This window comes from Sapajus apella, unplaced genomic scaffold (assembly GCF_009761245.1).
Source record: "Sapajus apella isolate SASKATOON/1434 unplaced genomic scaffold, GSC_monkey_1.0 scaffold29, whole genome shotgun sequence".
Classification (NCBI taxonomy): domain Eukaryota; kingdom Metazoa; phylum Chordata; class Mammalia; order Primates; family Cebidae; genus Sapajus; species Sapajus apella.
The window spans coordinates 8,086,435-8,101,288 of NW_022436969.1; the positions used below are offsets into that span (position 1 = coordinate 8,086,435).

Sequence of the window (14,854 nt, forward strand, 5' to 3'; positions counted from 1 at the left end):
TTCTTTCTTTCTTTCTTTCTTTCTTTCTTTCTTCTTTTTCTTTCCTTTCTTTCTTTCTTTCTTCAGATGGAGCCTCACTCTGTTGCCAGGCTGGAGTGCAGTGGCATGATCTCGGCTCAATGCAACCGCTCCATCCCAGGTTAAAGTGATTCTCCTGCCTCAGCCTCCTGAGTAGCTGGGATTACAGGCACTGGCCACAACGCCCAGCTAATTTTTTGGATTTTAGTAAAGACGAGGTTTCATCATGTTGGCCAGGATGGTCTCCATCTCCTGACCTCGTGATCTGCCCGCCTCAGCCTCTCAAAGTGCTGGGATTACAGGCGTGAGCCACTGCACCCGGCCCCTCACTTGTGTCTTTCATCGTAATTATTAAAGGTTTCAACTTTCCCTAGAATGACTAATAGAAATGGTAAGGAGCACTCTGGCTGAACTTAAACAAAAAACCCTAAGAAGACATAAAATGGTTGTCAGGAGAGGAGAGAAATCTTCCATATAAAAAGAAAATTAGAAACATCTCTACTGCCTCTACTCGTGAATAAGTAGTAAATGTATCACTTTTTAAAATAATTCTATAAGAACGTTTTAAACCAAATACATGTTTTACCCCTGTGTACTTCAAAAGGATTACATGAATGAATATGGCTTAGTTTACTGAGGAATGTTGACCTTATTTTAACTACTGCCTACTCCTGTATCTGTGCTCTTTTACCTGAAAGGAACTCTGTCCAGGATTCTTCTTTGGCAATGTCAGTCTCTGTTGTGATGTTCAGCAGCTTCAGACACTGAAAGACAACCTGCAGCTGCCTCTACAGTTTCTGTCCAGGTAGGTTCCGCTGGGGAAACAGAACTGGGCTGTAGGTACTTGTGAACCGGTAATGTCAGCTTTCCATTTATTCTTTGTTTACATATTTTTATTTATATATTATATGTGTATATATTAATGTAGCTATTTCATATTAATGTATTTATATTATATGTTTATACATATATGTATGCATTTAAAATGGGTGAATATATATTTAAATATGTATATATTAAAAATACATATACATCTATATATAATGTGTGTGTGTGTGTGTGAGTGTATGTAATAGAGACAGAGTCTCACTCTACTGCCCTGGCTGTAGTTGCAGTGGCGTGTGGTATGATCATAGCTCACTGCAGCTTAAGCCTCCTAGGCTCCAGTGATTGTTCTACCTTAGCCTCCTAAGCAGCTGGGACTATAGGCATGCACTACCATGTCCAGCTAATTTTATTTATTTTTCTTTGTCAATTTTTTTTTTTTTTGAGACAGAGTCTTGCTCAGTCACCCAGGCTAGAGTTCAGTGATGTGATCTCAGCTCACTGCAACTTCCTCTTGGGTTCAAGCGATTCTCCTGCCTCAGCCTCCCAAGTAGCTGGGATTACAAGCACATGCCACCATGCCCAGCTAAGTTTTATATTTTTAGTAGAGGCGGGGTTTCACCATGTTGGCCAGGCTGGTCTCGAATCCCTGACCTCAAGTGATCTGCCCACCTCGGCCTCCCAAAGTGCTGGGATTACAGTGCTGGGTGCATGAGCCACTGCACCCAGCCTAATTTTTACTCTTTTTCTAGAGATGGGGGTCTCTCTATGTTGGCCAGGCCAGTCTTGAACTCCTGGCCTCAAATTATCCTCCCACCTTAGACTCCCAGAGTGCTGGGATTATCGGTGTGAACCACAGTGCCCAGCCAGTTTTTTTGTTTTTGTTTTTGTTTTTGCTTTTTCCAGTCAGTTTGTTTGTTTTTTTGAGATAGAGTCTCGCTCTGTCACCCAGGCTGAGTGCAATGGCACAATCTTGGTTCACCTCAACCTCCACCTCCCAGGTTCAAGCAGTTCTCTGCCTCTGCCTCCCAAAGTGCTGGGATTACAGGCATGAGCCACTGCACCCAGCCTAATTTGTATTCTTTTTCTAGAAATGGGGGTCTCACTGTGTTGACCAGGCTGGTCTCAACCTCCTGGCCTCAACCTCCTGGCCTCAAATGATCCTTCCACCTTAGCCTCCCAGAGTGCTGGGATTATAGGTATGAACCACAGTGCCCAGCCAATTTTTTTAAAGTCAGTTTTTGTTTTATTTTAAGAACATACTCTTAAAATTTGTCAGAAATAAAGAGAAAAACAGTAATTATCAGACTTAGTTCACTTCCCAGTTGCATTCAGAGTTGATGCTTGGTTTCCTCTGAGATGTCCTTACCCTGCAGGGTGTCTGCACTGTGGCCAGGCTCCTTTCAGACTTGAGCTGTGCACTGTTTGGAAGAGAGGTTCCTAGTGGTCCTGCTTAGGTGCCTGGCCAGAGACTCTTACCATGCAGTCCTTCCTCTCCCCCCATCCCCTGCTTTGCACATCATTCTTGTCTCTCCCTCTGGTGAAGGGATGTGCTAGAGCCAGGTCCTCGGTAGAGCTGGCCTTGGGGAACTGTTAACAAGCTTGTTCTGGTGTAGCTGGCTGGTTTTATCAGATTTAGTTTTCTGTCTGATCTGTTGGCTGTGACCCTGAGCAGTGAAAAAGGGCCTGGTAGTAGATGTTCTTCTCTAGGCCTACCCAGCAATTCTCAAATATGCAAAAGAACAAGCTGGTGATGGTCTTTAAAACAGCAGATTATAATATCTTTCTAAATTTTTCAGAGTAAAGCACTCTGGTAAAGATGTTTGGGAAGCAAATATTAAAAAGGGAAAATGCTGCTCTGTGCAAGTATCACTGCAGGTGGTGATAGGGCACAAGTTGGCCAGTGAAGAAATTCTGCTTCTTAACAGAAGTTGACAATAGAGAATAGAAAACCACCACTAAATTGTTTTTTTCAGGACAACAAAAGTTGAGACTCTAATTGGGCCAGCACATGCTATGAAAGGCTTGTGGACATTGATGGAGCCAAATTGGAGCCTTGTACACTCAGTCAAAACACATTTATTTAGTATCCACTCTAGGTGAGACACTGTGGACATAAACTTAAAAAGATAGCCAACCTTTCTGCATGTTATCAGAGACACCAAAGCTTGATTTATAAAAGCAAATAGGAGAAACAACTGTATATTTGGAAAAATATGCAGCTGTCAAAATAGTGACTGTGGGCATTAAATGTAGTAACATGGAAAAAGTTTGAAAACTGTGCATCCCAAGAGTGATTCCTATTAGAATAATGTAATTGTAGTTTCTGGCTTTGTTGCAGTAAAGCAGTGGGGCTCCTGAAAGAAAGAAAGTCTGTGCTTCTCTATCTCCTTCACTAGAACAGAGGCTATTGAAGGCTGGGACACACTTATTTAATTCTTTGTTTTACTTGGTCACTGGGACTGGATCAGAGTATAAAGAAATCTTGATTGGTTTTGTTGCAAGAATGCAAGTCTAATGAAACAATAGCTTTTGCAAGTAACAGTGGACCAAAGGGAAAAGAGAGTTCTTTTGCTATGTAACAAGTCAACATTAGGAGCTTTAACTTTGAACCTGAAGGATAGCAGGCAGCTTATGGTTCTTTTGAAATTTGTATGCTCCTGAAGTGCATGCAACCAGAAAAGACCTTTGCTGTTCTCTGTCTTTACAAAACATGGGGATTTCTTCTTGTGTTTCAGGAGGGTCTAAGGATTTTCTGGGGCTTGGAAGAAAACCTTTCAATCGGTTATAAGATGAAGATTCTCATGATGATGCTCATTATTTTATTTTATTTTCTTCTTAATCAAAACTGTCAACTGGTGCAGTGGCTCATGTCCAGCACTTTGGAGGCCAAGGCAGGAGGGTTGCTTGAGTTTAGGAGTTCGAGACCATCTTGTCTCTACAAAAAAATTTTTTTTAATTAGCCAGGTGTGGTGGTGTGTGCCAGTAGTCCTAGCTACTTGGGAGGCTGAGGTGGGAGGATTACTTGAGCTTTGGCTTTGAGATTGCAGTGAGCTGTGATCATGCCACTGCACTCAGCCTGGGAGATAAAATGAGACCCTGTCTGAAAAATAGTAATAATAATAATTGTCTCCATGATACTCCAAAGTCCCTTTACTCTAAGTCAGAGAATGTATGTCTCTAAATTATAAAGTGCAGAATTCAGAGAAGCATCTTTCTCTTTTTGAAATTATAATTGGACATAATAAATACAGTAAGTAATTAGGGCATTTTTTAAAGGTGTGCCTTTATTTTAACATGAGGTTTTAAGTTTAGAATTGCTGATTTTTAATATGTTCTCTTGGTAATTTGTCACCTTACAATAAGTTTAAAATATCCTTTATCTATTTAAAATTGTTTCACTGGCCCTATTATGTGTGAAATCATGCAGAATCTAATTTACTTTTCCTTTAGATGTCCATCCTGTTTTTATAACCTACTGAACCTGTTTTGTGAGCTGACATGTAGCCCTCGACAGAGTCAGTTTTTGAATGTTACAGCAACTGAAGATTATGTTGATCCTGTTACAAACCAGACAAAAACAAATGTGAAAGAGTTACAGTACTATGTTGGACAGAGTTTTGCCAACGGTAAGTAAACTTTCAGTTATTCCTCTTTTAAAGCTGGCATCAGGACAGCAGAGCAAATTGTTCCTTTTAGTTGTCCTGTAAACTCTGGAAGATCACAATTTTCAGTTCCATTGGCCAGGAAATAAGAGTTATTGCTTTGCTTGTATCCTAGGACTTGAACTACAGCCAATATAACAATCTTCTTAAAGCATTTGCTTTAACTCCCCCTAACTTTAACTTTCCACGTGGAAAATTTTAGTATGTGCAAGTTTGCATCCATACACTTCAGTAACCATTGGATCTTTGATTCTAGCAGACATGAGTTGTGTAATGTCATAAATTACTGCAAGACTGAGGAAATAGAACTATTAATAGTTGCCAGAGAAGAGATCATGACTGAAGAATCAGATCACCATAAAGGAAAGTCAGCAGGTCTAACAAATAGCAGAAATCACCCCCCAGCATTGACCAACATACAACATTTAATTATAATTACAAAGTTAAGAAGGTAACAAAAAATTCAATAGAAGAAAGGTCTCATTCACAAAGCAACAAAACATAAGGCACTTAGGAATCCAAAAGATATGACATAGAAAGCAGCCTGACTGAATAGAAGAGATCATTTTGTCCAGAAACAGAAGCCTACATATATGGAAAGTGGATGTGTAACACGTGTGTCATAACAAAGTCATTGAGAGAAAAGGTGGGCTAGTTGATAAATGGGATGAAAAAATAGATTATCTAATTTTAATTTTTACATATAATAAAAATAAATTGTATAGATTAAAAATCCCAATTGGAAATTTTTAAAAGTAAATATAGAATATCTTTATGACTTTAAGATAAAGGAAAGATTTCTAGACAGGAGAGGAAAAGCAGAAACCATAAGGGAAATATTTATGGATATAAACAACGATCTAGAGCAGTCAGCAAAATGCAGATTAAAACAGTAAACTACCATGTTACACCTCATCAGCTTGGCACAAATTAAAAAGTTGGTCAATTCCAACTATTGGTGAAAATGTGAAGCAATAGGAATACTAATACACTCCACCACTTGTAATCATAATTTGGTGCAATTGTTTGAAAACCATTTGAAAAACAGTTTTGCAATATGTAGTAAAGTTGAAGATAACCTTCCTCTCAGAAATTTCACTTATAGATACCTGCTTTAGAGAAACTGTAAATGCATATAAACCAGGAGACCCATGTAAGACCCATGTAATAACATCCACTATAACATTATTGGATTATGAAAAACTGAAGACCTCAAAAGAATGAGAAGACATGACACAGATTGGGAGAAAGTGTTTGCAAAAGACATATCTTAGTAAGCACTATTACTCAAAATATACAAATAACTCTTAAAACTCAACAATGAGAGAACAAACAGCCCGCTTGAAAAATGGACAGAACAACCTGAACAGAAAGCTCACCAAAGAAGGCATACAGGTGATAAATAAGTACATGAAAAGTGATACTCAATATTATGTCATTAGAGAATTACAAATTAAAACGAGTACCACTACACATCTTAATGGTGGCCAAAATTCAAAACACCTGCAACACCAAATGCTGGCAATGAACTCTCATTCATTGATGGTGGGAGTACAAAATGGTACAGCCACCTTGGAAGATAGTTTAGCGGTTTCTTACAAAACTAATCATACTTCTTGGTATTCGCCCAAATGAGTTAAAAATGTGTCTACTCCAAAACCTGCACATGGATATTTATAGCAGCTTTATTCATAAAATGCCAACATTTGGAAGCCACCAAGATTTCCCTCAGGTGAATGGGTAAACCGCTACATCCACACAATGAATATTATTCAGTGCGAAAAAGTGTTATCAAGCCGTGAAAATACATGGACGAACCTTAAATCCTATTACTAAGGAAAGCCAATCTGAAAAGGCTACTTACTATATGATTCCACTATATGACAATATAGAAAAGGCAAAACTGTGGAGATAATAAAAGGCTAGTGGTTGCTATGGGTTAGGAGAGAGGAAGGCATGAGCAAAGCGCAGATTTTTAGGTGGTGAAAATACTCTGTATGATACTATAATGTATGACATTTTAAAACAAAAGTGCTACATACTTACAAAACATACAAGTACAGAAAAATGCATGGGAAGGAGATTAACGTCAAATTCAGGATTGTGTTTACCTTAGGGAAGGGACTGACTGCTGGCAGGAAGGGCTCATTGGGGAGCTTCAACTGAATCTATAGACTGTGTGTGTGCTTAAGTCTTTATTTTTTGGAAGAGATGGGTGTCACTGTGTGGGTGAGGCTGGTCTTGAACTCCAGGCCTTAAGTGATCCTCCTGCCGTGGCCTTCCTAAGTGTTGGGATTCTAGGTGTGAGCCACCACACCTGGCCTATAGGGCATTATTATTTTTATTGATTTATTTATTTTTATTATGCCATAGCCAATCGTTCTGAATAGTGCATTATTATAAAATAGAGTCAAGGTTTTGTTTTGTCACCCAGGCTGGAGTATAGTGATGCATTCATAGCTCACTGCAGCCTCAACCTCCTAGGTTCAGGCATTCCTCCTGCCTCAACTTCCTGAGTAGTTGGAACCACAGGCATATGCTACCACACCTGGCTAATTTAAAAAAAAAATTTTTTTTTGTAGAGATAGCCTCTTGCTTTGTTGCCCAGGCTGGTCTCAAACTCCTGGCCTCAAGTGATCCTCCCACCTCAGCCTCCCAAAGTGGTGGGATTACAGGTGTGAGTCACTGCACCTGGCCGAATCCATTATTTTTTAATGTTGAGGCAAATGTAAAATGGTAAGACTGATAATTAACTGGGTAATAAGGAAATGAGAATTGTATTATTCTCCATATTTTTTGTATGTTTGAAATATCTAATAAAACCTGAAAACCAAATGGTAAGCTGGAAGATATTAGGGAATTACCCAGAAAACAGCATAGAGATATAAAGATCTGTAAATCATTAAAGAAATGACATATAGGATAACATAAGCTCCAGAGAATTGGGGAGAGACAATAATAATCAAAGGGATAATAAGTATTTTCCATAATGGATAAGGGATGAATCCTCAGACTTAGAGAAAATTCATTATACAAAAATCAGTTGTATATGCACTTTCAATGGACAATCTCAAAGTGAAAATAGGAAAATAATTCCATTTACTGTAGTATAGGAAATAATTAGGAGTAACTATTACAGAAGGGTAAAACACTTTAAAGAACATTATTCAGAGAAATTAATGAGGATGTAAATGAAAGACATTCCATGTTTATGGATCAGAAAACTTACTATTGTTTAGATGTCAGTATTCTCCAAGTTGTTTTATAGATTTAGGGCAATCTCTGCTGTAATCCCAAATGACTTCTTTGTAGAAATTGACAAGCTGATTCTGAAATTCATATGGAAGTTTGAGGAACTCATAGTAAAACAACCCTGAACAAAAGAACAAAGTAGGAAGACTCACACTTCTCAGTCAAAATTAAGCAATGGAAATCAAGACAGTGTGGTACTGGAATAAAGATAGACATATAGATCAGTCGCATATAACTGAGAATAAATAATATATCTGTGGTCAACTGATTTTTGACAAGGGTGCCAGGGCCATTCAATGAGAAAAGAATAGTCTTTATCAAATGATGCTGCAATAACTGGATATACACATGCAAAAAAAATGAAATTGGACCCTACCTCACACCATATATTAAGGAAGTTAACTCAAAATGGATCGAAGACCTAAATGTAAGAGCTAAAACTATAAAACAGAATAAAACATAGGGATTAAATTTGCATGGCCTCATATTTGGCACTTGATTCTTAATGAAACCAAAAACATGAGCAACAACAAAAAAAGATTAATTGGGCTTCATTAAAATAAAAAAGCTTGTATTTCAGAGGACACCATCAAGAAAAGACAAGAAGGCCGGGCCCAGTGACTCACACCTGTTATCACAGCAGTTTGGGAGGCTGAGGCGGGAGGATTGCTTGAGCCCAGGAATTCAAGACCAGCCTGGATGACAAAGTGAGACCCTGTGTCCACACACACACAAAAATTAGCCAGGCATGGGTCGGGCGTGATGGCTCACGCCTGTAATCCTAACACTCTGGGAGGCCAAGGTGGGTGGATTGCTTGAGGTCAGGAGTTGAAGACCAGCCTGACCAACATGGAGAAACCCCATCTCTACTAAAAATACAAAAAATTAGCCAGGAGTGGTGGTGCATGCCTGTAATTCCAGCTATTTGGGAGGCTGAGGCAGGAGAATTGATCCCGAGAGGCGGAGGCAGGATCGCCCCATTGCACTCCAGCCTGGGGCGACAAGAGCAAAATTCCATCTCAAAAAAAAAAAAAGAAAATTATCCAGGCATGGTGGCATGTACCTGTGGTCCCAGTTTCATAGGCATCTGAGGCAGGAGGATTGCTTGAGCCCAGGGAGGCTGCACTGAGCAAACTGCACTCCAACCTGGGTGACAGAGTGAGACCCTATCTCAAAAGGAAAAGAAAATATTTGCAAATTATATATTTGATAAGGGACTTGTATCTAGACTACATGAAGAACTCTTGGCCGGGCACAGTGATACATGCCTGTAATCCCAGCACTTTGGGAGGCTGAGGCCGGCAGATCACCTGAGGTCAGGAGTTCGAGAACAGCCTGGCCAACATAGTGAAACCTTGTCTCTACTAAAATACAAAAATTAGCCAGGTGTGATGGTGGGTGCCTGTAATCCCAGCTACTCAGGAGGCTGAGGCAGGAGAATTGCTTGAACCTGGGAGATGGAGGTTGCAGTGAGCCGAGATCGTGCCACTGCACTCCAGCCTGGGCAACAGAGCTAGACTCTGTCTCCAAAAAAAAAAGAACAAAACGAAATCTTACTACTCAATGATAGATAGATAAATAACCCAATTTAAAATGGCAAAAGATCTGAATAGAGTAGACATTTCTCCAAGGAAGATATTCAAATAGCCAACAAGCACATGAGAGATGTTCAACATTATGAGTCATCAGGGAAATACAAATCAAAACCACAGTGAGATACCACTTCATACCCACCAGGATGGCTAGACTCAAAGACAGATAACAAGAAGTGTTGACAAGGCTGTGAAGAAATAGGAACCTTTATCATGAAGAAATCCCAAAAACAAAAACATTGGCTGGGCACAGTGGCTTACACCTATAATCCCAGCACTTTGGGACGCCAAGGCAGGTGGATCACCTTAGCTCAGGAGTTTGAGAGCATCCTGGGCAACATGGTGAAACCCCATCTTTACAAAAAAGTTAGCTGGGTATGGTGGTGCATATCTGTAGTCCCAGCAACTTGAGAGGCTGAGGTGGGAGGATCACTTGAGCCTGAGAAGCAGATGTTGCAGTGAGCCGAGATCATGCCACTGCACTCCAGTCTGGGTGACAGAATAGATCCCATCTCAAAAAGAAAAAGCATTGCTGGTGGTGATGTAAAGTGGTATAACCACTCTGGAAAACAGTCTGGCAGTTCCTGAAACAAACGTAGAACTACCATATGACCCATCAATTCTACCCAGAAGACGAATGAAAACATAGGCCAACACAAAAACTTATATACAAATGCTTATAGCAGCATTACTGATAATAGCCAAAATGTGGAAACAACTGAGCTGATACATGGATAAACAAAACGTATATCTGTACAGTGAAATGTTTGGCCGTAAAAAGGAATGACGTATTGATACGTGCCACAATATGTGTGAACCTTGACAACATTATGCTAAATGAAAGAAGCTGGTCGTGAGATACTGCATATTATATGATTGGATTTATGTGAAATGTCTGAAATAGAGACAGATCAGTGGTTGCTTAGGGAGATGGGGAGGTAGGTGAGCATAGCTAGAGTACAAGATTTCATTGGAGGTGATGAAAATGTACTAAAATTGACTGGTGATGGTTGCATATACCTAAGAATATGCTAAACTCTATTAAATTATATAGTTTAAGGGGGTACATTGTACAGTATGTGAATTATACCTCAATGAAGCTGTTTTTTAAAAAGCCAAACATCTATACCTCAGTATAGCTTAGAAAAACTATAAAACTCCAGGCCAGGCACAGGGCTTAGGCCTGTAATCCCAGCACTTTGGGAGGTTGAGACAGGCTTATCACCTGAGGTCAGGAGTTCGAGACCTGCCTGGCCAACATGGTAAAACTCCATTACTCGCGCCTGTAATCCCAGCACTTTGGGAGGCCGAGGCGGGTGGATCACGAGGTCAAGAGATCGAGACCATCCTGGTCAACATGGTGAAACCCCGTCTCTACTAAAAATACAAAAATTCAGCTGGGCATGGTGGCGTGTGCCTGTAATCCCAGCTACTCGGGAGGCTGAGGCAGGAGAATTGCCTGAACCTAGGAGGCGGAGGTTGCGGTGAGCCGAGATCGCGCCATTGCACTCCAGCCTGGGTAACAAGAGCAAAATTCTGTCTCAAAAAAAAAAAAAAAGAAAATACAAAAATTAGGTGGTTGTGGTGGTGCACACCTGTAATCCCAGCTACTCAGGAGGCTGAGGTGGGAAAATCTCTTGAACCCGGGAGGCGGAGGTTGCAGTGAGCCAAGATAGAGTCACTGTACTCCAGCCTGGGCAACAGAATGAGACTCCATCTCAAAAAAGAAGAAAAAAAAAAAAGCTATAAAACTCCAAAGACAAATATGTTGTTTTTCTTTTTAAAACTAGTTTGTCTCTCTTTTTTTTTTTTTTTTTTTTTTTTTTAAGATAGGGTCTTAGTCGCCCAGGCTGGAGTGCAGTGGTGCGATCTTGGCTCACTTCAACCTCTGCCTCCCAGGCTCAAGCAATTCTCGTATCTCAGCCTCCTATGTAGTTGGGACTGCAGGCGTGCGCCACCACACCTAGCTAATTTTTTTTTTTTTGTAGAGATAGGGTTTTGCCATGTTGCCCAGGCTGGTTTGGACCCCCTAAGCTCAAGCAGTCCACCCACTAGAGCCTCCCAAAGTACTGGGATTATAGTCGTGAGTGACCACGACCTTGGCCAGCCCAAAGACAAATATCTTAAAAACAAATAGAAATAAGACACAAATCTCCTTAAGACAATGATAATTGGAGATTTTTTTTTACCAGCCATGATAGAGCCCAGAAGACAATGGAATAATCTGTTGAGAATTCTGAGGGAGATGACTGTCACTCCAGCTAACCTGTCTTTTCCAGAATGAGGGTAAAACAAAATGAATGTGTAAACATCTTCTTGAAGGTTATGGAAAGAAGATCCTGGGAAGTTTCTAACAAGCAAGGACTGGTAAATGAGAATTGACAGTACAGGACCCATTCCATCTATTTTCTTAGGTGTAAAACACTGATGCTATCCTTACGTAGTATGTTGTCTTTATGCGTAATAAAATAAAACCCAAGAAGATAACCCTAAAACCAGTTTTCCAAGTAAGTTCCGTAATTCTCTGGCTGTGTAGCTTCCTGCGGCAGAGGTTTTCTGGAACCAGCTTTGTTAACTGAAGAAATACTAAGGCTCTTAGCTTCATCTTCCTGGGCCTTAGTATGCTCTTCTGTACAGTGGGGACGACTTCTCCACGCTGTTGTGAGAACCGTGTGATAATATGTGCCTTTCCCTTTCCTGTCTGTTTTTTACTTTTAAGTTACTCGTAATTGGGCCTCCATATTATTTGCAGGGTGATAAGCCAATGTAAAGGGAGTCTCTGTTCCTGCTCTTAGTGTTTGCTGTCCAGCATTCCAGCATGGTGCATATGGAGTTTGTGTTTCCATTCAGGAGGCCTTTTGTAAGATCTTGCCTTGTGAATTACAGCAAGCATCTTGTCTCTTTTTTCCTTTGGGATTCCTCTTCTAGCAATGTACAATGCCTGCCGGGATGTGGAGGCCCCCTCAAGTAATGACAAGGCCCTGGGACTTCTGTGTGGGAAGGATGTTGATGCCTGTAATGCCACCAACTGGATTGAATACATGTTCAATAAGGACAACGGACAGGCACCTTTCACTATCACTCCCGTGTTTTCAGGTAGGGATAAAGATTCCAAATTTGGTGTGTTTATGATACTGTTTTAAAGCCAAGGAACTGGCTGGGTGCAGTGGCTCACCAGTGCTTGGGGAGGCTGAAGCAAGAGAATTGCTTAAGGCCAGGAATTCCAGACCAGCCTGGGCAATGTAGTGAGGCCCCATCTCTGCAAAATAATTAAACATTAGCCAGGTGTGGTGGCATACACCTGTAGTCCCAGCTACTTGGGAGGCTGAGGCAGGAGGATTGCTTGGGTCCAGGAGTGCAAGGCTGCAGTGAGTTATGATCATGCCTTTGTACTCCAGCCTTGGTGAGGGCAAAGCCCTATCTCTCCATGAATAAATGAATGAATCTCAGTTGAAGAATCATAATCTACAATAGGAAGATAAACACATTCAGGTAACTAGTTTTTAGAATTTCTCCCAGTAAGAGAGGTAACTGGTACATTTACCCTGCTCTGGCTAAGTTAGGGGCTGCTGGAAGTGGGAGTGGAGGAGGAAATGAATTGCCTTCAGGCATTGCTGTTGTAATTGAAAGAATAAGCAGTTAAAAGCGGGGAGGGGGGCAGCTTTTCTAGAGCTCGCTGTAGTATCAGCCCAGCTCCTCAGAATGGAGATTGGACATGATTGAACGGTTACCTTGGTATGTGGTATACTTGGAGGATTGCTGTATCAGGGACAAACCGCTATGCACAAGTTTGTTGAGGTAACTTAAAATTCCACAGGACAAAGCAGCAAAACATAATTTGATTAAACTAAAACCTCCAATTCTTTTTCTTCTTTCAGTTGTATCTATTTCAGTGGGCTTTTCTTTGGGTTTTTTAATATAATACAAAATTTTTGATGTTTTTGAAATTTGTGCTCAACACAATTTCTTCCTGTAGATTTTCCAGTCCATGGGATGGAGCCCATGAATAATGCCACCAAAGGCTGTGACGAGTCTGTGGATGAGGCTACAGCGCCATGTAGCTGCCAGGACTGCTCTATTGTATGTGGCCCCAAGCCTCAGCCCCCACCCCCTCCTGCTCCCTGGACGATCCTCGGCCTGGACGCCATGTATGTCATCATGTGGATCACCTACATGGCGTTTTTACTTGTGTTTTTTGGAGCATTTTTTGCAGTGTGGTGCTACAGGTAAGCAGTTTTATTTGTCATCCAGGGCAAGAAAAGCAAAATTGCCCACTGGCACTTTGAGCTTTCATTTGGCAGACCTTGCTTACTTAAAACAGGAACCAAATACCTGCATGAATACCATTACATGGCTTATTGTGTCCTATAGCTATTATATTAAACCATCAAAGTCCTGTTTAACACTTAAACATTTGAAGTGAATTTTACTGGTTTATTCAGAATGATGTGTGATTTAAAAGCACTGTGCATTAGCCATTCATTCTTTTTTTGTTGTTTTTTTTGAGACGGAATTTTGCTCTTGTTGCCCAGGCTGGAGTGCACTGGTGCGATCTCAGCTCACTGCAACCTCTGCCTCCCAAGTTCAAGCGATTCTCCTACCTCAGCCTCCCCAGTAGCTGGGATTACAGGCACTCACCACCATGCCTGGCTAATTTTTGTTTTTTCTTTTTTTTTTTTTTTTTTTTTGAGACGGAGTTTCACTCTTGTTACCCAGGCTGGAGTGCAGTGGCGCGATCTCGGCTCACCGCAACCTCCGCCTACTGGGTTCAGGCAATTCTCCTGCCTCAACCTCCTGAGTAGCTGGGATTACAGGCATGCGCCACCATGCCCAGCTAATGTTTTGTATTTTTAGTAGAGATGGGGTTTCACCATGTTGACCAGGATGGTCTCAATCTCTTGACCTCGTGATCCACCCGCCTCAGCCTCCCAAAGTGCTAGGATTACAGGCTTGAGCCACCGCGCCCGGCTAATTTTTGTATTTTTAGTAGAAACAGGGTTTCACCATCTTGGTCAGGCTAGTCTCAAACTCCTGACCTCAGGTAATCTGCCCGCCTCAGCCTCCCAGCACTTTGGGAGGTCGAGGTGGGTGGATCACAAAGTCAAGAGTTCAAGATCATCTTGGCCAACATAGTGAAACCCCATCTTTACTAAAATACAAAAAAATTAGCCTGGTGCAGTTATGGACGACTGTAATCCCAGCTATCTGGGAGGCAAAGGTTGCATTGCAGTGAGCCAAGATCATGCCATTGCACTCCAGCCCAGGCATAAGAGCAAAACTCTGTCTCAAAAAAAAAAAAAAAAAAGAAAAGAAAAGAAAGTCAGAGTCAAATGAGCCCAATCTGATTAAAATCTAATTAAATGCATTTCCTTTTAGACATTTGCATCTTAATTTAGGACAGTGTTTTTTTGCTTTCTTTTTTGCTTTTTATTTTGGAAATAATTTTAGACTTAACCAAAAAGTTGCAAAAATGATAGAATTTATGTATATCCTTTACTCATT

The 14,854-nt window shown here is 40.8% G+C and overlaps 1 protein-coding gene across 2 annotated transcripts in view; it reads left to right on the forward strand.

The window, feature by feature from the left end:
- NPC1 (NPC intracellular cholesterol transporter 1) overlaps positions 1 to 14,854 on the forward strand; it is a 57,401-nt gene that overhangs the window by 13,058 nt on the left and 29,489 nt on the right. For both annotated transcript variants that reach the window (XM_032293193.1, XM_032293192.1), the window contains exons 3-6: positions 717 to 823; positions 4,297 to 4,472; positions 12,281 to 12,448; positions 13,329 to 13,578. In XM_032293193.1, the coding sequence (XP_032149084.1) occupies positions 717 to 823; positions 4,297 to 4,472; positions 12,281 to 12,448; positions 13,329 to 13,578 (701 nt within the window). The remainder of the gene's footprint in view (positions 1 to 716; positions 824 to 4,296; positions 4,473 to 12,280; positions 12,449 to 13,328; positions 13,579 to 14,854) is intronic.